The sequence below is a fragment of the Drosophila teissieri genome, chromosome 2R, assembly GCF_016746235.2.
Source record: "Drosophila teissieri strain GT53w chromosome 2R, Prin_Dtei_1.1, whole genome shotgun sequence".
Lineage (NCBI taxonomy): Eukaryota > Metazoa > Arthropoda > Insecta > Diptera > Drosophilidae > Drosophila > Drosophila teissieri.
In genome coordinates this window covers 22,678,676-22,699,295 of record NC_053030.1, presented here as the reverse complement: position 1 = coordinate 22,699,295, position 20,620 = coordinate 22,678,676, and the positions used below count along the sequence as shown (strand labels likewise).

At 50.9% G+C, this 20,620-nt stretch overlaps 4 protein-coding genes across 6 annotated transcripts; 1 reads left to right on the top strand and 3 right to left on the bottom strand.

Moving 5' to 3' along the window:
- The first annotated feature begins 375 nt into the window (after positions 1-375).
- LOC122614908 (lipase 3) lies at positions 376-5,278 on the top strand. 2 transcript variants are annotated; one of them, XM_043789647.1, is made up of 4 exons: positions 376-1,075; positions 1,321-1,479; positions 4,663-4,747; positions 4,965-5,278. In XM_043789647.1, exons 1-4 carry the CDS (start codon positions 419-421, stop codon positions 5,276-5,278), a joined length of 1,215 nt encoding a protein of 404 aa, XP_043645582.1. In that variant the 5' UTR covers positions 376-418. The 2 variants fall into 2 exon arrangements, with proteins under 2 accessions (XP_043645582.1, XP_043645583.1); XM_043789648.1 differs by lacking the exon at positions 1,321-1,479.
- A 114-nt stretch (positions 5,279-5,392) lies between these two features.
- LOC122614907 (ubiquitin-protein ligase E3C) lies at positions 5,393-9,742 on the bottom strand. Its single transcript, XM_043789645.1, has 8 exons — positions 9,124-9,742; positions 8,342-9,062; positions 7,862-8,273; positions 7,684-7,805; positions 6,861-7,625; positions 6,660-6,804; positions 5,902-6,601; positions 5,393-5,842 (listed from the first exon to the last, which is right to left on the bottom strand). Exons 1-8 carry the CDS (start codon positions 9,457-9,459, stop codon positions 5,675-5,677), a joined length of 3,369 nt encoding a protein of 1,122 aa, XP_043645580.1. The 5' UTR covers positions 9,460-9,742; the 3' UTR covers positions 5,393-5,674.
- Positions 9,743-10,235: 493 nt separating this feature from the next.
- LOC122614909 (7-methylguanosine phosphate-specific 5'-nucleotidase) lies at positions 10,236-11,751 on the bottom strand. The gene is made up of 2 exons (XM_043789649.1): positions 11,591-11,751; positions 10,236-11,509 (listed from the first exon to the last, which is right to left on the bottom strand). The coding sequence occupies exon 2, from the start codon at positions 11,392-11,394 to the stop codon at positions 10,435-10,437; it is 960 nt and encodes a 319-aa protein (XP_043645584.1). The 5' UTR covers positions 11,395-11,509; positions 11,591-11,751; the 3' UTR covers positions 10,236-10,434.
- Positions 11,752-12,069: 318 nt separating this feature from the next.
- On the bottom strand, positions 12,070-20,610 carry LOC122614906. Of its 2 annotated transcripts, none has more exons than XM_043789644.1 (6): positions 20,473-20,610; positions 17,607-18,960; positions 16,578-17,547; positions 16,351-16,517; positions 12,390-16,288; positions 12,070-12,322 (listed from the first exon to the last, which is right to left on the bottom strand). In XM_043789644.1, the coding sequence occupies exons 2-6, from the start codon at positions 18,957-18,959 to the stop codon at positions 12,193-12,195; spliced, it is 6,519 nt and encodes a 2,172-aa protein (XP_043645579.1). In that variant the 5' UTR covers position 18,960; positions 20,473-20,610; the 3' UTR covers positions 12,070-12,192. The 2 variants fall into 2 exon arrangements, with proteins under 2 accessions (XP_043645579.1, XP_043645578.1); XM_043789643.1 differs by lacking the exon at positions 20,473-20,610 and adding an exon at positions 19,351-19,656.
- Between the last annotated feature and the right edge of the window lie 10 nt (positions 20,611-20,620).

Genomic DNA, 20,620 nt, shown 5'->3' with positions numbered 1-20,620 from the left:
AGGGCTTGCCCTTTAACTATAGTTTAATTTGGCAGAAACTTAACTTTATTATATATTGTGAAAGATTCTCAGTCTAATCTGAATGCGATTAGCTAAGAAAGCCAATGGCTACACATTAAAAGTGATTTATTTGCTGAAAAATAGTAGCTACTTCGCAACTGCATATCTTAGCGTTTCTAGGCCACCTACGCATCGCACTGTACACATCGATTGCCAGCCAACAAAAGGTGCAAATGTGTTTATTTAAAGCTCCATTCAGAGTGCCCCCTCTGCCCCCTGCCCCTCTTCCCAGCCCACGTTGCGTATACGTATTCGCAAACACAAAAACCCAATGCGAGTGCCCCGAAAGCCGCAGTATCCGTTCGCACGTCTCGCGGCAGCAGTCATGTCTTAAAGCCCGCACTCCAAGTCGAGCAGAATGAGTCGCGGATGGGTGTTCTACGGATGGATTGTGCTAGTGGTCCTCTGGCCTGGTGCCGTCAGCGGTCAGGGGACGCCGCTGATAGACTCCGTGTGCCAGGCGGTGCAGCGCCAGCAGCGGCAGTGCCAAGTGCACCGCGTGGAGACCGCCGATGGATACCGGCTGAGTGTGCACCGCATTCCCGCGCCCCAGAATCGTCGGTGTCCGCAGCATCTGCGCCCCTTCCTCCTGATGCACGGCCTCCTGGGATCCGCTGGGGATTTCGTGTCGGCCGGCAGGGGCAGATCCCTGGCACTGGAGCTGCATGCGCGCTGCTATGACGTGTGGCTGGGAAACGCCAGGGGCACCACCCATTCCCGCGGGCATCGCACGCTGCAGACAAGTGACGCCCGCTTCTGGCAGTTCAGCTGGCACGAGATTGGCATCTACGACCTGCCCGCCATCGTGGACTACGTGCTGGCGCGAACGAACCGCCGCCAGCTGCACTACGTCGGCCACTCGCAGGGCACCACCGTGCTCCTGGTGCTGCTCTCCCAGCGGCCGGAGTACAATGCGCGCTTCGCCAACGCCGCCCTGCTGGCCCCAGTGGCATTCCTCCAGCACCTGAGCAGTCCGCCGCTGCGGCTGCTGGCCAGCGACAGCTCCATGGCCACGGTGCGTATACTTGATGCGTGAGAAGCTCTTGTCACTCGGGCAAATATGCAGTTGGTAGAAGATTAGCATTTATCTTGTTCTAATGCAGCAAGAAGAGCTTTCAGTGCTCAAGCACACTTACCAAAGAGAAATACAAAGTAACCAGGTGAAGGGAGTAAGAAATAGGGAATAGAAAATATTACATTTCAATTTGAAAGATAAAAGATAAAAGCTAAGAGATAAAAGATGGCATTTCCTCCGTGCAGCTGCTGCTGAACAAACTTGGCCTCCACGAGCTGCTCCCGGCGTCGGCGCTGACCCAGGTGGGCGGCCAGTTCTTCTGCACCGCCTCCCGGCCCACCTACGCCCTCTGCACCCTCTTCACCTCCCTCTACGTGGGCTTCAGCGACTATCCATTGGATCGTGTGAGTACGATTATATATGCGGGCCATAATTTAGCCAACAAAGCGCCCGAAACTTTTTTCCTCTCGTATGCAAAAGTTTTTATTGCACTCTGGAGTGGGACCAGCACACCCATCCCCCCTTCCTCCCCTCAAGGCCACCTCCCCCACCCCAAAAACTCCCGGAAACAGACAAACATACGTACCATCGAGGGCAAAATGCGATGGGGGGGCGGAGGCCTTAGTTTCGGTAATAAAAGTTATTTGAATTTAAATGCGTAAACGAGCTGCTCCTGCCGGCCGGAGCTTCCTGGCTGCCAGCCGGAGCAGCGCCATTGTGGATGTGGATGCGGATTTAAAGGGGATTAGGAAGGGGTGATAAATGCCCGACCGAGCGGGTTAATTGGTGCCAGCGTACGAGTGGTCAGTTTGCAGGAATCAAAGTAACCTGTATTCACTTTTAATTACTATACAAAACGAAATACTTAAATCCACACTTAAATCCGTTTTATGTGATTAACTGAATGTAAGTGAATATTCAACTTAAACACAGGTGCGTTTGAAAATAGTTCCCATATTCTTATGTTCCAAAAGTAGTATTTAGAGTATTTCCGCATAGACTCTGTAGCATGCGAAATGCCCGCCATAATGTGCAACCGAAAGGTGCTCGAAACTTCGCCCTGCCCCCCGGAAAACGCCGCTCCAGCTGGCGGCTAACTAGAGTGTAATACACATTACGTATACGCCACAGTGGCTCGAACACTTTTTGTTTCCCGCGCACACGGTACATTTAAATTTTGCTTTGCCGTGAAATATGGCAAATAAATCGTGCAACGCGAGCGTGCAACGAAGGCAGCAACTTTATGGCTTATCTGTGTGTTCGGAGTGCTAGTGTTTTCGGGGCGCGTGCTCAAAAGGCTTACCATCCGGATCCGAAGTGAGTTAGTTGGGGTGTTTTTGGGCCGTATTTAGGGTGTTTTGGGGGCGGAATCGGGGTCGGACCTGGGTGCCAAGTGGCGCTTGTAAGTTATTAAAGTGGCGCTTTGGCCAATTGGCTGCGGCCCTGGACACGGCGATGCAAAGCTGGGTTTGGACTTTTTTAGTTGCCCGTCGAGCACAAATAAGGGTTAGGAAGGGTTAGGAAGTTGCCGCGCATACAGTTCCCGAATCTCTTCACATATGCGGCCATAAATAAGCACTTCAGGCTGAATAATCCAGGGGATAGGTGGGAAGTGAAGGCCTGGGATGCACGTTTTAAATGCATATAAAATAAACATGGTAAAAAGTTCAGTTAAGACCAAGGAGATTATTCAAACTATAGATGTACCAAGGAGATTATTCAAACTATAGATGCACCAAGGAGATTATTCAAACTATAGATGTAAAAGTTATTTCAAGAGATTAGAGTACCCGTTGGGTAGAGTACACTTATCAGTTTCAGCTGAATGTGGAAGTAAAAAACTGTGGCTATATAGAGAACTCCCCTCCGAAAAGTAGTTGCCAAACTGCTATTTGCGAACTATTGTTTCCGATGCGACTGTTTAACTCGGAAAACAAATTCCCGGAGCTACTGCCACTTGACTCGAGAGTCACAGATACTGTGCGCAGTCATAACCTCCACGAACCTCGAACCTCCGAAAGTCAACAAACCAGATCCGGCAGCGGAAAATTGTTAAGCAAATACATGAAAGACGCCGAGCTTGAGCAAATGGAGCGAGGCGATGCTTGCGTTACTTGCGATACTTGCGACAACTGTCGAGCATGCCACATGCCACCCAGATGGAGGTCCGAATAAATATTTGTGCATATTTAGTAACCCGGCGACCCTCCCACGCCCACACCCACACCCACGACCCCCAAAGTTCAACACTCTTGGAGGACTGCACTGCGTCGAATAAGATTGCAGCTGAAGTGCAGAAAAATACAAAATTCGAGATGTAGCAAAAATAAATGCAAGGGATGATGGCAAAGGAAACCAAAAGAAAAACTCGGGAAACACAAACAAGCTGGCGGCACAAAATTGCCAGTATTTGCCACAAGTTGCTGGCTGCCTGCCTGCAAAAGGGGAGAGGGGAAAATGGTAAATGGGAAACGGGAAATGCACCGGCCAGGCGGAAAATCAAATAAACATCAAAACAAAAAATGTGTCGCCGCAGGACGCATGCAACGTTTCAATGGCTTGTCATGGCATTTTAAAGTCGGCCGATTTACATAAAATGCTATAACTGAGGGGTCGCAAAAAGTGGCCAGCATCACGGAGTCCGAAAAAAGTGCACAGATTTTTTATTCAGAAACTCTGTTTAAACAACGATTTTCGGATTTAAATGGCATTTCCAGCAGAGCCCACGAGCCAAACTCCCCAATTAAATTGATGAAGCTCTTCAGTCCCAATTAATTTACAACCAGTGAATCACTTAAATAGAAGCCTTATAGCAATAAAATAAGTTAACTAATGTTAAAGGTAGTAATTTATAGAAATTAATTACTATATGAGTGCAAACCCCCTAGTAAGTATAAAGATATATGGCTTATTTAATGTGTGCATTGAAGAGGACTTTCCCCAACTCGTTTTCCGACCTATATGAAAACATTCACCCGTGCCAGCCACTTGCATCGGCATTTCCTTGGAGAAGGACTTTGTGGAGACCCCCTCAGCCAGCCGCCTTTTCAAATCCGTTGGCAATTCAATCAGTGGCCCTTGGCCCGTGGCAATATCAATATCAATCTCGATACAAAACTGAAAAGCTCACTGCACTTACCTTAATCAGGGGCTGAGAATGCGGCAAGTGAGCGGGTAAACGTGTAAGCGAGTAAGCAGCTAATTTCAAAACAAATACACGCCATATAAACTCAGCCGGCGCCTCCTCCGCAGGATCAAAGCAAGGACCTCTTGGCCTTTGGCCCGAGTCCTCGCTCCTGTGCCCGTTCATGTGTGAGTGGGCGTGTGTATGTGTGTTGGCAAGTGTGAGTGTGAGTGCGAGTGTGGGCGAGTGTGCTTGTGTGCACTTCCGCATATGCTTTGTGTCGCAATGAAACGGAAATAGCAGCCTGAACACACACCGATACACACATGAGTGGTCAGGCAGAGCGAGGAGGGGGGGAGGGGTGAGGTGCGCCGGGGTCCTGTTTCCGGCGGTTGCTCATAAAATTTAAGCAATGCGGCAACTTAAGCCTAACAAAATGGCCTGCCTTCTCTTCCGTTGCCAGAACATCTTGCCACGCATCCTGGAGACGACGCCGGCGGGCATCTCGCGGGGCCAGCTGCAGCACTTCGGGCAGCTCATCAATAGCGGTAAGTCGGATGCACTGCGAGAAACCAGATCGAATTTCAAGCATTTATAGATATGATTAACTATACTCTTACATCACATTCTTACATCCCTGATGGATGGATCAGACTAAAAACATTCAAAAATGTTTGAATCTTTAAAGAGAGAACTATTTTCCCAGTGTGCTGCACATTAAGTGGGACGCAACCACCACTGATAAGTCTTTCGCTTCGTCCGCAGGCAAATTCCAGCAGTACGACTACCGCTCCCCCCGGCTGAATACGCAGCGATATGGCCAGGCCACGCCCCCCTCCTACCAGCTGGCCAATGTGCGCCTGCAGCTGCAGATCTTCCACGGCAGCAGGGACGCGCTGTCCAGCCTGGCGGATGTGCAGCGCCTGGTCAGAGAGCTGCGGAACAGCGTCACGCAGATGTATCAGGTGCCGGGCTATAATCACATTGACTTTCTGTTCGCCTCCTCGGCGCCCCTAGTGGTCTTCGAACGCATTATTCAACAGGCCTGGCAGCTGGACGTGGCGTTGGCGGCGCTTTAAGGCGGCCATTCAATGGATATTCATGGAAAGAAGTGCCAACGAGGGGACTCCTCCGACGGAACAAACGTGCGGACTGACAACGCTGGCCCTTTATTGAAATATTCTTAGCTCGCGTTGATTTACATTTATATTTTGTAATACGAAAAACAATCTGAATCGAACTACAAAGAAAAACATGGATAAACAGACCTCATAAGCTTGATACTTTACACTAAGCAATTGCGGTAATCAAATGTACATTGGTAATAGATTAACTGGAATAGTTTTCCTGCCTGTCAACATGCCGTCCTGCGATCCATTCGCACTGCCAGGTGGGTGGATTGTATGGGATTTCGTATTCGTCTGTGGGGGCTGTGATAGTTGGATATGTTTTCGGGGTCTCTGGGGAGTGACAGATTAGCTTAGTTCGAAGCCAGCGCCAGACTGTATGGCATAGAGCAGCTTCTCGCGCATTTGTTCGACGGTTTTGAAGGGCGGAAGCTTCAGCAGATTGGTGCAGGTGCTGGCCGTGGGCAGACGTTCCATGTCTCCCGTGTTTTGGATAAAGAATGGTGGGTCCAGATCCTATCATGGAAATCCAATTAAGTAACACATATTCTCTTAAAACACTATTCAATACCAACCTTAAAGCCCAACAACGGTGGCCTGGAGCAGCTGGTGACAAATTTTAGCAGCTGCCGGCGCTGCAGATCATCGAAACCTTCCAACACCTCCCAGAATGCCACAATCGAGGGGTGCTCCGGAGTGAATTCACCGCCGTATTCACAGTGCCTCTTTAGATCCTCCAAGTCAATGGGTATCTCAGCACCCGATATGAGTATTTGCAGCTCCTTGTTGCTGAACATATACAGCCATTCGATGGGCAGGACGTTGGACAGACCCTTTCGGAAGGCGTTGCAGTGACTACGTATCTGCACGTTGAGCTTGTAGTCGGCTATCAACTGCAGGTACTCAATGCGATTCGAGTTGGTCACGGGAATGCTTTGGCCCTGCGGCTTCAGCTCCACGATCTGCGTCTGACCCAGCGAACTGCTTGCCACGGTGAAGTCCAAGTTTAATTCGCTTACATCGCCCGAGTAGTCCTTCAAGTAAAGTAGATTGCGGTACAGCTCCGGGTCCAAGGAGGCCAACTGGTGGATGTCCACATCGGAGTATTTACCAGCCAACTTGGTAAGGAAGAACTCGGCCAATGGCAGTTCGACCAAAAGGTTTTCATATATGGACTTGCCCAGGATGCGGCCAATAAAATAGTAGTGCTTCTCGTAGTCTTCGAAGAGATCAGCCACATTTGGATTGGGATAAAGCTTGTTGTCCGTCGTCACCCTGAATAGAGTAGTCGCGAATATTAAGCTAATGACTTGAATACTTCAGTAATACTCACATAAAGAATCCGCGGTTGGGATCAAACGCAGTTTTAATCAGTTCCAACAGAAACTCGCGAAAAACTCCACCTCCATCGATGCCTGCCTCATCGAGACCGAGCGAGGAAACGAACTGTATGCGGAACTTGAAGCGCAGATCCGGTTCTAAAAGTAAATAATTAATGACGTGGTGTGCTTAAAGTCGTTATGTTGCCACCTACCATTTTCCGGACGCAACTTGTCGTAGGCGTCCTCGTAAAGATGGGACCGCCTGACAGTGATCAGCACGGAGGGCCCTTGGAGAAAGGCTTGCATATTGCCCTGCACCCGCATCTTGTTGGCAGCAACCAAGCTCTGCAAAATGCTGACGCGCTTGTTAAAAGCCACCACAAAGGGGATCTCGCGCAAAATGGTTATCGAGCGGATCTGTTTCGTGGACATGGGTTGCCCATTCTCGAAGTCTTCGCGAGTGAAGTCCCGAATCGGCTGAAAGGGTCGTATTCCACGCAGACGACTGCTATGGGTCAGCGGAAGATCTGTGGGCCTATCCAGTGGTAAATCGAGCCGGGTGACGGTCCAGTGTGCCTCCGGACAGAATCCTAAGCGCAGGTCGCGTGTGTGGATCTGGTTGAGCACAAAGACGACCACATTGAGCAGGTTGGCCCAGATTTGTTTCTGATGCCGCAACTTCTTGTCGTCGGCCTCCGTGTGACCCAGGACCTTGCGGTAGTTGGCCAGATTGCTACGGGTCTCTGGAAAAGCCAGCTCCACTAGGCCCATACTGATGTCCTTCAGCGTCTTGGACATTTGCACAATTTCCGCTATGGAAAAGGGCATGAGTCGCACGTGGTTGATGGTGGTCTGCACCTGCAGCAGCAACTTGTCCTCTACGAACTCGACATCATGCAGAGTGGGCAGCAAGCGTCCAAAGAGCATGCAGAAAGTGGCCAAAAGAGGAATAGTGCGGTCCACTCCTTGATGTTTGGCTGCGTGAAGAAATCTCATTAGTAATTGTCTACTCAGCTGGTTTCAAATGTTACTTACGCACAACACCCTTGGAAATGAGGGTCAGTGGAGCAGAGAAACCTAGTTGAGTGGACTCTGCAGCCAGCTTAAACCACACAGCACGTATGAATTTTGGAGTAAAAGCCAACGTATAGAGTAGTCTAAAAGGGACAGCAGATTAGATATTGCATTGGAACATTGTGTGGTGGCATCTTACTTGTACTCAAAGACCGCATGCTTGTTGTATATCATCAGATTGTGACAGATCTCGCAAAGCGCATAGATTAGGTGACTGTTCTCAATGTGCGGATCTAGTTGCTGAACAATGAAGTCCACCCGCTCCGTTTCGTTCAGTATGGCAATGGACTCCAGTAGACAGTCACGCTCTTTGACACTCAGTTCCCCGCTGGTCCGGCAAGTCTGTTCCATATCGTAGTCCAGGGTTCGAGCCGCTGGCAGCCCTTCGTCCTCCTCATCCGAGTCCTCGGAATCGTCATCGCCGTCCCTGTGACGATGTGGAGCATTGGCATGGCCGCGAAGCGTAGACTTGGGCAGCTGCAGAATGTTGGGCATCATTTCGGCAATGAGGCGGACGTAGATCACCAGCAGAGGGCTGTGCTGCAGGGTGGCTACAAGGGAATAACGATTACTGATGGCTGCTGAGGCTATGGTTACAAGGCCATTCTTTGCAACTTACCCAATTGCCTACGATCGAGAACCATGAGGGAGTTGAGTAGAAAGGAAGAGAAAATCGAGTCAATCCGCTTAGCCTTGTGGCCCGATTCTGCACCGTGGAAGAGAAAGCTGCGCCGGCTGGACGTGCTGTCCGATTCCGCTGGTCCGGCTGCCTCCAGTGCGTCGAAGAGCGAACGCATCAGCAAATCAAATGGGAAGTCCACATTCAGCGCAAAGCAGGGTAGCACAAAGTATCGCAGAGGATCTGTGTGCGGCGTGGCCAAGATGTCCCGAGTGAAGTTCTGGCAAACCGCCATCGACATAGACGACATCTGGCCGCCGGCGGAGGCCCTCTTAGCTACTTCCAGCGGTCGTAGCAACAACTGGAGCAGGGCCTCAGCCAGCGGACTCGGGGCTTGCAGGGTCTCTCCGTCTAGCGGCGGACACTTGTCGTCCAGCAGCCGTCGCAGACGCACAAAGTAGTTACGGGCAATCAGGAAGCCAAAGACGCGCTCCAGATACTGAAACAACACAGTCTCATCCTCCATATAACGCTGGACAGAGGACACGGTGGTAAAGGTTTCCAGCATGCGTAGAGGGATGGCCTGGGGCGTGTGCGACAAACTGAGCTGTAGCAGGCAAGTGTCCAGCAGCTTGCAGAGTCTCAGAAGCCACATAGAGTCGGGGGAGGAATGCTGCAGCAGACGAGCGGGCTGGCGCAGGATCTGCTGACAGACCTCGATCTGTGGGGGATTGGAAACAGCATTAGGAAGTTAGAAAGGGAGTACTAGAAGGGAGCATTACCAGTCGCTCGCTGTCCTTGGCCTCCCGGCTGCTGTAGAAGAAGTTGAGGCGCCGCAAGAGGAAAGTAAGACTTTCATCCTCCACGATACGATCCTTGTGGCCCATTAGGTAGACGTCGAAAGCCTCCCGTTCCGCCCGCTTGCGACGCTGGCGGTGGATGAAGGAGCGGGCGTAAGACTGCAGCAGCACCGCCCCGTTCTCCTTCTGGCGCAGCTCGTTGCGCTTCTGGCGCTCCAGGGCCGCCTTCCGGATGACAGTGTCCCGGTCGCAGGTGTGCGAGGCTCCGCCCAGACTTTGCACCGGCCTGCGGCGGTACTCGCCGTCGAATCCGAACATGACGCTGCGCTTTTGGTTTGCTTTTGTGCCCGGATCGGATTGAATCCACCAGCCTTTTGGTTCTGCTTGCTCAGTCGACGCTCCTCCGCATTCTTCACCTGACTGCGGCGGCGGTCGGAATGCTGAGATTCCGCGGTGGCTGTGCTGCACTTGATGCCCGATCGGAAATCAACTGTTTTACACGTGTTTCCTGCCGATACGATCGAATTCAAAATGCGTAAAATCCCAATTTGCCAATGATTTGTATATTTCTCTTGTATATTTCGATAGCAAGTTATCGACAGCTGGCCCAGCACTCGCCTGGAATGACTGGCAGGTTGTCCATCCCTAGTCGACGGCGCGTTCCAGATTCCCGTTTCGATAATAACCGCTTCGAAAATTCCAGTACGTGCTTTTAGTGAAAAACGTTAGTTAAAAATAACAGTCACACTTGGAGAACAATTCAATTTATTTCTACTTTTTATAATTTCCAAGCTGAGTAGCTCTCCAACTTAAACGTTTCAAAAAACTGTTGTTTCTAGAGCATGACAATATAATTCGCAAATCTCTGGAAATGTTCATGCCATTGAAATTCGATTTCAAATGTCTGCCTAATCCAAATTGATTGACGAAGGTCGCCACTTTTTACTGAATTAACAACAAACAATCCATTTTATCTTTACAATGTAATTCCTGACTAAACATTTGTGTTATCGCTCCATTCCTCCAATAAATGCCTTCAAAAAGCGTTTTTTCCTGGTAAAACTATCAACTGATCCAAGCACCAATCCAATTTCCTTTGCAATGCACAACGTTGTCTTTAATATGATTTGAGTCCGTGAAGTATACATTCATTCGTTAAGATGAATAAAATGTTTAAGCCTAAACCACCTAATTAGTAGCTTCTGTTGTGTTCCGCTTAGAACTAGCCTGCTAATGAGAGAGCAGAGCGGCACGAGTACATTTCAGACCAATTTCAGAAACTCCCTGCGGGAATTATAGCGAGCTCTGTTTAGCGGCCTCCAGGGTCAGCTTGTGCTGCTTTTCGATGAGGGCGAGCAGGGTCCTGGGCACGTCCATGGTCTGGTCATCGACGAGCACTATGTCGAAGGTGTCCATGTACTTCTCCATGTTGGCTTCGACGTGGTCGAAGAGGAAGCCGATCTTCATGATGTGCGAGGAGGCGGGCACCCCGGAGGCCATGTCCGCATCCCCAATGGAGTCGCCCATGACTATGATGTGGTCCCTGGTGTGCACCAGGTCGTAATACTCGCTGGTCTCGTTCAACACTGTTTCGTTCTTGTTGAAGGTGTGAATCATCGGCTGCTGAAAGCCATCAAGCAGGCCATCCCTGAACTGAAGGAAGTTGGACACTACCTTCACGTTCGGATGCAAAACGTTGGCCTGGCGGAGCACAGAGACCACCGAGTTGCCCAGGCCGGCGGAGAAGACCAGCGTGGGTATGTCTAAGCGCTGGAGGTCCGCAAAGAACTCGTGGGTGCGGTCACGTAGCGCATGCTTGTACTTGCTGGCTATCTGATCTATTTCTGACTGGTCGAAGGCGAAGCCGCTGGTCAGCTCGCCCGACTTGGTCCACCACTCGATCATGTACTGCACCTTCTCGGCGATGGGCATGTGGGGATCGATCTCGATGGGCCGGTACTTGTGGTACAGCTTGTCCGTCTCCGCCTTGAAGTTCTCCGGCAGCGACTGGCAGGCGTTGAAGATCCCGAAACTGGAGGGCACTGCGCCGCCGTCCTCCGTGCGCTGCTTGGTGATGGTGTAGTCGAAGTCGGAGACGATCTGCATGCGCTCTGGTCCGCCGAAAACGAACTCGTTGATGATGCGCTCCACCTTTGCCGGGTCCCGCATGCGGCAGTGGTCCTGGGTGAGGGCCGGAATGTCTTGCACCCGGAGTCTGCCGCCGGCACTCTCTCGCTTCTCGTCACAGCCCATCTTGAGCAGTCTTCTTGTCCAGCAGCTCAGAGGTCTTCCCCTGATCACGGAGACAGAGTATCTGAACTCGGCGCGAATCGATCAACGAAGTGCGCTGAGCTTTCACCAGCGATATCTGCGAAATGTTTAGGCAAGCGATTTAGTTCTGCTTATATTGGTGATCACCTGTGTCGGTGGTTCTATATCTAAGGCTGACCTTGGACGAGTGTTTTGCCCACTTTGGTGGTCTGGGTGCAGCGTTCGCAGCTATCAGCTGGCTATCGAAGCTCCGTCGTGACAAGCTTTTATTTATTTATATAGACTATGTCCGCAAATCAGTTAAGAGCGCTGCGTAAACAATGGATTTAGTTTAAACGACGTTCAGCTCACTTCCCGTTTCACATGCCAAGCAGCTGTTCGCAAGCGAAACGGTTGGGATTTGGAACGGACAATCAGCTGGCGAGAGCGCCAAATTCGAAATTTCAACCAGTGAAAGGTTCGCCCACGAACTTTTGTTTTTCTGGGGAACAGAAACTGGCCCACAAGTAATATACTCTGCTCATGTACTCTCTTGTTTTCATGTACTTAAATTTAATCATTTTAGTCTCAGCTTAGAAAGATTACAACTCATGCGGCGTGATAATGGAACAAATTGAAGTGGCCTTTCCAACTGAACAATGCTATACATCATTAAAGTAACTGATCGTTTATGATAATTATAATAATAATAATAGTAATCATAATAACAAAATAGTTTATAACTAAACAGTTTACATATTTAATATGTATCCGTATTCGAATAATGTGATGAAAAACCGCTCAATCTTCGATTACGATGGCAGCAGGCGACTGCTGATTCCTAGATGGCACCTGTTTATTGACCTCCAAGGCATGGAACTTCCACTGGGCCGGCAAAAACTCCTTGAGTTTAGGATCCTTCGCCACATGGCTGCAAGCAAATTGATGGATACATTAATAAGCTTTCGATTTTTTCGCATGATTCTGCGTACACTCACCGACTGAGAAAACTGGCAGTTAATCCGAATGTTTTGAAGCGAAACACGCCATGCTCAGGTATCTTGACCATGAAGTGCGAGCCCTGCACCTTGGCGCGGAAGCGCGGCAAACCCTTCGCGACCATGATGCCGTAGCAGGTCTCTTCTTGTGCCAGCTGAGCTGTGGATACGTTGCTGAGGTTTTGGCCAGAAGCTGCAACCGCATCCGGACGCGCTGCTGCAGGAGGATGTGCTGGCAGAGATTGGCGTGGTGGCAGGTGCTCCCCAGCAGCTGGAGGCTTTGAGGGCAGCGACACACGAGCGGATGGGTCACCCACCGTAGGCAATTTGGCTGATGCTGCAGGCGTCTCGACTGGGAGGGATTGGCGTGCTGTCACTACTGACGATTTAGCATTCACCGGCAGAGATTTCCGACCGGCAGCTGTGGCTGGTTTTGGATAAAGCCTAACCAAAGTGTTCGGTCCCGTTGCACCGGGTCGAACGGCTAGACCTTTGGAAACGGGGGACGATTGTGGTCTGATTACGGGAGCTCGGGCTGCCGGAACTGTGGCCGTTGATGGTGCCGCCTTGGTTACTTGTTTAGGTATCCCGGTAATGGCGATGCGCTTGTTGTTGTTGGCACTCTGGACGGATTCGCGTGGCAAAGTCTTCTCATTGCCATCCAACTTGGTGATCGTGATGCCTCCAGGAGTCAAAGTGTTTCCACTGCTCAGTAGCTCCTGCAGTGACTCGTTGATCTTGGTGTACGCTATTTTAGCTGCTTGCAAGTGTGTAGAGGAACTGGTTGTGACCGTTTCAGGATCACTTGCCGACGTAGTTACCTGCACCTGGGGTGTCAGGTATTGGGTGGTGGGAGCCGTTTCCCCAATCTTTGCGGGCACGTTTGCAATGAACGGCATGAAGCCACTACTCAAGTGGCTGGCGGTCGCATCTTTGGCAGGTCGTAGGGATGGTTCTGCTGAATCTGAGATCGTTATTTGCAGAGCGCCACTGGAAGGCAATGTTTGTATGGTGAAGCCTGTGCGCTCCACTTCCTGCTTAATGTCCGTCACTGCCAGCTGATCATCCTGCTCATCGATTACCAGTTGTCTCTCCGCGTCATCATCTTCCTCATCACTATCGATGATCACCACCGGTGGCACTTCTTCTTGACACTTTTCTATTTCCACGGACAGCTGCGACGGAATTTTCACCACATTCAGACCAGAAGTTGCGGTCGAATTTTTGTGTTGCGCTGCCAGCTTTGCAGTCGACTCTGTGTCGATCTCGAAGTGCACTTGTCCGTTTATGTGCAGCACCCAGAACGCCATGCTCCGGCGATGACGCTGTACGGGAATGGAGTGCTCGCGCTGATAAACCTCGCGCAACATCATCTTCCGATCGACGCTCTGCAATAGCACCAGGACCGGCGGCGGCATGTCCAGGCTCAGCGGTCCAAAGTAGATCTTCTTCTTGGACGACGGCGTCACGAAGGCGTCGTATGGCGCATTGGGAAAGAACTGAAGCTTCACCACCTTCTGTCTCTCCTCGGCCACCTCCATCACGCTGTGAATCCTGGTCAGCGAGATCATATCACTAAAAGAGGGCACGAAGATGTGGGAAAAGTCATCGAAGATGTCGAGCACCACCCAACGGTGGTCTGTCTTGTGCAGCTCGGGGATTTGCAACTCATCGACATCGTTGTGGTTAACCTTTCTGAACTCGATATTGCTGCGAATTCCAGAGGCGCTGCTTTTGCTTTTAGTAGAGGCTGGGCTAGTCTTAGCAGATGCGACAGAATGCGTAGAAGTAGCAGGGCTTAAAGCAGAAGCTAACGCTGTAGACGTTGTTGGGGCAACCGTCGCAGTTTCAGGACAACCTGCAGCAGCGGGTTTGGAAGACTTTGCCATTGAAGGCGCACTTGATGACGATTCATCGCTCTGAGACTTTCGCTTAAGGTCCCGTGAGCGGTGCTTCATAAGAAGCGATGTTGGAGGCGGAACATCTGCTGTCGGACTGCTCAAGGCTTCAGAAGATAAACTGCCGCCACCCTGCAGCTTCTTCTGGTGTTCCCGGATGCGCTGCTTCACCAGCAGCGAGCACAGCACATTGATCTTCTTTGTGAGCAGCGGATGAGTCATCGGCGTCGGTTTTGTGCACGCATTGCCTTCCATGTGTCGCAGAAAACCCTTCACTAGCCAGAAACTCTGCCTGCCCTGCATTACAACTGCAAGACGGTTGGTGTTTTCATTCCGCGTGGAATTCATTAGCATTCGAGCCATCAAGGGCAGTGCCTGGGGATCGGGTGCAAACTTGGTGTTTACAACGCCGATTGCGCCGCACACAGATGGCATCAAATTGGTCGTGGTAGCCGCCAGAAAGCTGTGAGTCTTCATTTGAACGTCCCAAATAAATACGAAACCAGATTCAAAGGCAGCGAGAAAGTTCGTCCACTTGATAATGCAAAGAATCTCCTCGTTGGGCGACGGGATTATTTTGCTCTCACGCTGCAGCGCCAGGTCAATATCCTGCATCTTTTTGCTTACCAAGGTATTCATGTTCTTCACCACCTCGTTGTAGAAGGACCGGAAATTGGGGGAGTCCGTTTCCGCGGAACCATGTGACGATCCCGTGGCTGCAGCAGCCGCTGCTGCTTCGTTAGCCATTTCAGAAGCAAGAACGTCCACCGAAGCGGCATTGAGGGAATAGCAAGCGGCTATGCGGGGCACTTGAATGTCCAGCTTATGGGCCGGCTTCTCTTGGGCAGGAGGCTCTTCCGTTTGCAGTTTAATGCGCTTGCCAGGAGTCGACCCCTTGATGGGGGTTTCACTCTTCTTCTGGCACACACTAGCATCGCTGGCATCGGAATCGTTCCGCACTTCTATGACGGAAGTTTGGACAGGCTTTTTGGTCAGCTCCCGCTTTCGTTGCCGATCGATTTCCTTGCGATAGTAAATGACGGCACTCTGAATGCGCATCCTAAGCAGCTCAGCCGTCTCTGAAGTCTCCTGGCGAGCTATTTGGTGTCGCACACGTTCCGCCCGTCTTTGGTTAAGGCGTTGGTAAGAGCTCATGGGAATGGAAACGGCTCGCCGGCAGAGAAATTGACGCTTACGGAAGTAGTTGAAAATCGCATCCAACTCCATTGACCTTTGGGTAGGAGTCTCATCCTTGAACAGGGAATCAGCTGGTTTCGGTTCTTGTTTGGGTTCAGTCTTGTCCGGAAGGCTCTCCACTGCCTGATTCTGTGGATTCGGACCCTCTTCGATCGTTTTCGGCTCCAGCTTAGGTTTGGGCTTCTTTTCCTTTCCTTTCTTCTTGGTCGAAGTCTCCTCCGGCGGACGCTCGAAGCTGTAGTGAGCCCTGACAGCTAGATCCGGATTAAAGTGGGTCACTGGTGCGTTCCACTGTTCCTTTTCGATTACCACAGGCTTGCCATCTGGAGAGTCACCGCCACAGAAGCACTTATAAAGCTGGTGGGTCATGCAGAACGTGGCCAAGTTGTCTACATTCGACAAGCGTCGTAGTCCCACAAAGCAATGCCTCAACTTGGCCAGGTCCGTGTCCTTCACATAGCACGGTTCGCTTAGAGCAGGAGCCGATACCTTTGCACTGGCAGCGGCCGCTGCAGCAGCAGCCGCAGCGGCAGCCGCAGCAGCAGCGGCGATCTTCTTTTGTTTCTTGGTTGTGGGCGATACCACTTCCTTTTCCTCCTCGTCGAACATGGAGTCATCGAAGTCTTCATAGCGCTTCGGCGCCTTTGTGCAGCGTCGCTTCTTGTCGCCCTGCGACTCATTGATCAGCAGCGTTTCATTGTCGGTGAGCACCAGCGTAGAGGTAAAGTCCTTCTCCATCTTGGCCAGTCGTGCTGTGGCCTTGCGGCGCAGGTTGAAAGCATCTTCGTTGGAAATTCCGCGCCCCTGTGTAAAAGTACAGCATATTAGTTTATAGTCAAATAAAATGGTAATATATTGAGTATTACATCTGCGGCTTCCACGCGCACGACACGACCCTGCTCTGAACTCAGGCAACGGCAATCCAGAACACACTCTGCCCTGCCGCAGTGATCCCGCACAGGTAGCTCTGTACCTGCCAAGCTGGCGCATAGGCAGCCCAGCTGACAGTGATCCTTACTGCAAGGTTTGTTAGCTGGAGAAGAAAGTAATCCAGATTTACTATTTAGTAGCAGGTAGTAATAAGACAACTTACCATCTGCTTTTCTGGCAGCAGCGTCTATGATGGTGGCATTTAATCGCCTCAGTTCGTTGGCCAGACGCTTTTGCTTGTTGGGCAGTCGCTTTGGCTTGGCGCCCGACTTATCCGCATCCTTGCCAGCCTCCTCCTTCGCGGGACTCGGATCGGAGGACCTGGCCAACGAGCTATCACCTACCGCGTCCGGGTCCTCGCTTATGAAACTGTTCTCGCTGCAGCTGATGGCCACAGTGTTGATCATATCGTTGATCATGTCTGCGCAGGCCAGAATTTCGGCATCCGGCTGAGGTGGAAGCACATCTCGGAAAGCGAACTCTTGGAGCTTATTGGGCTCCTCTCTAAAGCTTTTGTCTAGGTGTTCGGATCGGTCCACCACGCGGCGCACGAGAATGTGATTCCGATCGTTGAGATAGGGAATAACGAAGGTGAAGCTCTTTCGACGACCAGCTGGTGTTTGGGCAGCCTGCTCCTCTGCATCCTTCATGCTGGCGGGCGGCGCCTGCAGCGTAGATACACTAAACTCGGCCCACTCCCGCGTTATGTCGTGATGGGGCAGTATGTGCTGCAGATACCGCTTGGCGATTTCGTCCAGTGGTCGGCCCAGCTGCGGCATCACATCAAGCTGCACATTTGGCATGCTCACCACGGCCATGCTGCCCCCAGCGAGAAGCAACGCGGCCGTGTCATCGTCCAGCGGCCTCTGCAGCGGTTTCTTGGATAAGGGGCAGGGGCGGAAGATGGCGGGCAGCGGATACTGGTTGAGGATCTTGGGGTTCCTTGGTGGGCTCACTCTTGTGGGAATCACTTTCAGTTCCTGAAGAATGCGGGCATCCAAGCACTGGCTGCTGCACTTCAGTTTCTCCTCTTCCTTGCGACTGAGTCTGCTTAAGTAAGGAGATTTCTCGCGCTTTAAATTATTGCCCTGGGCGCCTGGCAGGCGCACCATCTCCCCATCCACTTGTATTACCTGGAAAATATGGAATTGATTGATAAAAGACCAAATAAAAGTGTCCTTCAAAAACTCACCTGATAGTAGTAGTTGGAGTGCTCGGTGGCCACATAACTGGCCGCCTGCCAACCTTGGCGGGTGAATGGCATTTGGGAGTCGGAAGCCTGAAGCGCTTGCATGGCACCGATTTTCACCTTTCGCTGGCGCTGCTTCCGCTGCAGCTCTCTGTATACATTGGCTTCGTTGTTGATGATTCCCATCTTGTGGTTCTTGCAACGCTGCAAGTACTGCCGCCTCTCCGCCACCGTTCTCAGACGCTGCAGTGCCTCTGGAACGGCTGGCATGTCCATCGGTGGCGGCATGCTGTGCGAAGTGACCTGACCATCGTGTCCCATGGGCTCGAGCAACTTGTCCTTGTCGTCCTGCTGCGAGTCCGAGTCATTGATATGATGCTCCCGCATGTAGGCGTCCAGGGACTCGCTGACAAAGGCGGAGTTACCCTCCGTGGTCTTGCATTTGTTCGGCACCAGCGGCGTGAGCAGCATGCCCGGCTGATGAACGCTCTCGTCGAAGCCCACGAAGTCTTCGCTACCCTCGTCCTCGGATGTGCAAAATGTGACCGCACTGGGTTCAGTGGGCATGTTGTCCTCCCGCGCAAAGTTCTTTACACGCACCTTGCTGATGAGCATGTCCAGGAACTTACTGCCGCCGCCGGCCTTTTCCGCTTTGTCTGTCTTCTCGGCACTGGAGCAAGTGCTGGTCTGGCCACTTTGCTCCTTGCTGGGCGTGGCCGGGGTGGGCATATCCTCGGAGGCGGCGAATTGCGCGGGCGACTTTGTGGGTGTCCTTTCGGAAGCCTCCTTGAAGGGCGCTGCATCCAGGCGATCATCGCTATCATTAATGACCCTGGCTTCCTCGGTGATATCGGGCATCTGCTTAGGCTTCTTAGGCGGCACCTCCACAATGGCAGTTGTTTCTTCAATGAGCGACAGACTTCTCTTGCCCGTTTTGAGCAGCTCCAGCTGCTGCTTCATCTGCTTGGACAGCTCCTCGGCTCCCAGAGGTTCTGCCACGCGGTACACCTCCGTCTCTTCATGCTCTACGATTCTGCCCATCTTCTTGTAGTAACCAACTAGGCTCCTGGACCACTGGCGCACGTTCTGCAGGCGGCGTTTGATCATCCGCTTGAGACGCGGATCGAAGAGCAGGATGCGGACTCGCCGGATGATGCGGACGCGGTGGGTGCGCCGTCGGCGCCACGCATAGCTTCTGATGACACAGCGGGGACTGAGGGCGTACACTATGAACCTCTCGACGTTCCACCAGTTGCTCTGCAGGAAGCCCTTGGACACGGGATACTTTCGCTTGAGGTGCCGGTATTTTATCAGTTCTTTGCCTTTCAATATGATGGGGGGCAGTTCGTAAGTCATGCTGTGGGGAAACCGGAGTAAGTCATTAATGCGGGTTGTCAAAACTGTAACCTCAAAAGCCAGGATGATTTGCAGTGCTAACTGCACTATTGATTACTACGGGTTTACCAACACTGGCCGGAAAATAGTGATCTCTGCCATACAACACTAAAAATCTATGGCAATTTTCCACAAAAAAAACATATATTTTCTTATAACGATCTGTGGGGTTTTTATTCTAGGAGTAAAAAACTAATTTTGTGTCTGCAAATTGTGGGGCAGTTTGGCGAAAAAGCAGCAGATACACACACGGGTTAAGTGTGCTTTATATGCAACTGAATTCAATTTTACAGGTTGCTTTTGGCAGTAAAATACATGGCTAAATTACTTTTTATTTCTATTTGTTACGCACTTTTTGCAAACGGACTTTCTATCACAGAAACGGTGTGTTCACGATTGTTGTTGTTGGCTTAGCGCCTTTTGCCGCACCCCCACACAAACAAAAACCAGATGCGTTGCGATGCGAAGAGCAGCATCAAAACATGTTGGCTTTGATTTCCGCACTTTTTCAGACTGCGAGCTACTTGTAAGTGTCACGACGGATTCATCTTCCAGTTGCCATGAAGCTCGCCAGCCACACACAAGAACGCAATGCACTGCGATCAGATCACAAAATAATCCCGATTCCGACTCAGCGTCACCTCGACATGCGTGCTTGCGAGTGTGTGTGTGTGTGGGTCCGTGTGTGAGCCCTGGCCACTGTTTACTTTCAGACATTTCGCGGGAACGAACGGCATGGACTAGCGGCTGTTGTTGTTGCTTCAGCAAGATTGGTACGGAGAGGGGGTGGCGCACGTGCGTCTTCCGATTACCGATAAATGGGTTACGCGAATATGTTGGAAAAAGAAGGCGAGAACTTCGGAAAATGTCCTGATTTTACAGCACTCAACACTATTTAGATTTGGCTACCTGATAATGGGTTATACCTGGTGCTATGTATGCGTATAGATTCGAAACGTGCTGCAGAGGGTGAGTAAAAAGACAACTATTTTATGTAAAACTGTTTTTTCCCAACACTAATTCTATAGGTTTTTGATAACTACTAGATGCAAATGAAACTAAAATAACTGAAACGAATACCAATGCAAATCATTTCAAAACAAGAACGATGTACAGTACATCCTGCTTTTTGAACAGCAGCGATATTCTACCTGCGACGTTGCTTAAGTTAAAATCGCCTAGACCACTTTAACTATTCACCCCCAGAAATATAATAACTTTGGCATGGGTTTCCTAATAATTGAGTGTACTTGATTAATTCTGCACACTAAACGGTTATTTTAAAACCAAGTCCCGTTCTTGCTGAAAACTAATCAATAACCTCAAAGTGAAAATCCAACATGGCGGCGCAATGGATACAAACGCACACGATCGCATGCGTTACTCAAAAGCACCCTCTACACTCCGCACAATTCTCGCTCACCGGCAAATGTCCTGCTGCATTGCAATGTAGCAGCTTTTGGGGACCACTTACCTGCACTGAGAGCCACGAATTGGAGTCTGTTGGTTCGCCGGCAATTGGAAATCCGCAACTGCGCCCCAAAGTTTGAAATTATTTTCACAATTAACCTGCTGCTCTCGTTGACAACGCGACGGAAAAAAGCATAGGCGAATACACACAC

What these genes read in the sequence shown, in the direction of transcription:
- LOC122614907 (XM_043789645.1), bottom strand. Translation starts at nt 9,459, where the DNA reads ATGTTCGGATTCGACGGCGAGTACCGCCGCAGGCCGGTGCAAAGTCTG. An exon ending in TCTCGATCGTAGGCAATTGG is followed by an intron (nt 8,274 to 8,341) that starts GTAAGTTGCAAA and finishes ATTCCCTTGTAG; the next exon opens with CCACCCTGCAGCACAGCCCT. An exon ending in CATGCGGTCTTTGAGTACAA is followed by an intron (nt 7,806 to 7,861) that starts GTAAGATGCCAC and finishes TGTCCCTTTTAG; the next exon opens with ACTACTCTATACGTTGGCTT.
- LOC122614909 (XM_043789649.1), bottom strand. Translation starts at nt 11,394, where the DNA reads ATGGGCTGTGACGAGAAGCGAGAGAGTGCCGGCGGCAGACTCCGGGTG.
- LOC122614906 (XM_043789644.1), bottom strand. Translation starts at nt 18,959, where the DNA reads ATGACTTACGAACTGCCCCCCATCATATTGAAAGGCAAAGAACTGATA. An exon ending in ACTCCAACTACTACTATCAG is followed by an intron (nt 17,548 to 17,606) that starts GTGAGTTTTTGA and finishes CATATTTTCCAG; the next exon opens with GTAATACAAGTGGATGGGGA. An exon ending in TGCGCGTGGAAGCCGCAGAT is followed by an intron (nt 16,289 to 16,350) that starts GTAATACTCAAT and finishes ACTTTTACACAG; the next exon opens with GGGCGCGGAATTTCCAACGA.
- LOC122614908 (XM_043789647.1), top strand. Translation starts at nt 419, where the DNA reads ATGAGTCGCGGATGGGTGTTCTACGGATGGATTGTGCTAGTGGTCCTC. An exon ending in GCGACAGCTCCATGGCCACG is followed by an intron (nt 1,076 to 1,320) that starts GTGCGTATACTT and finishes TCCTCCGTGCAG; the next exon opens with CTGCTGCTGAACAAACTTGG. An exon ending in CGGGCAGCTCATCAATAGCG is followed by an intron (nt 4,748 to 4,964) that starts GTAAGTCGGATG and finishes CTTCGTCCGCAG; the next exon opens with GCAAATTCCAGCAGTACGAC.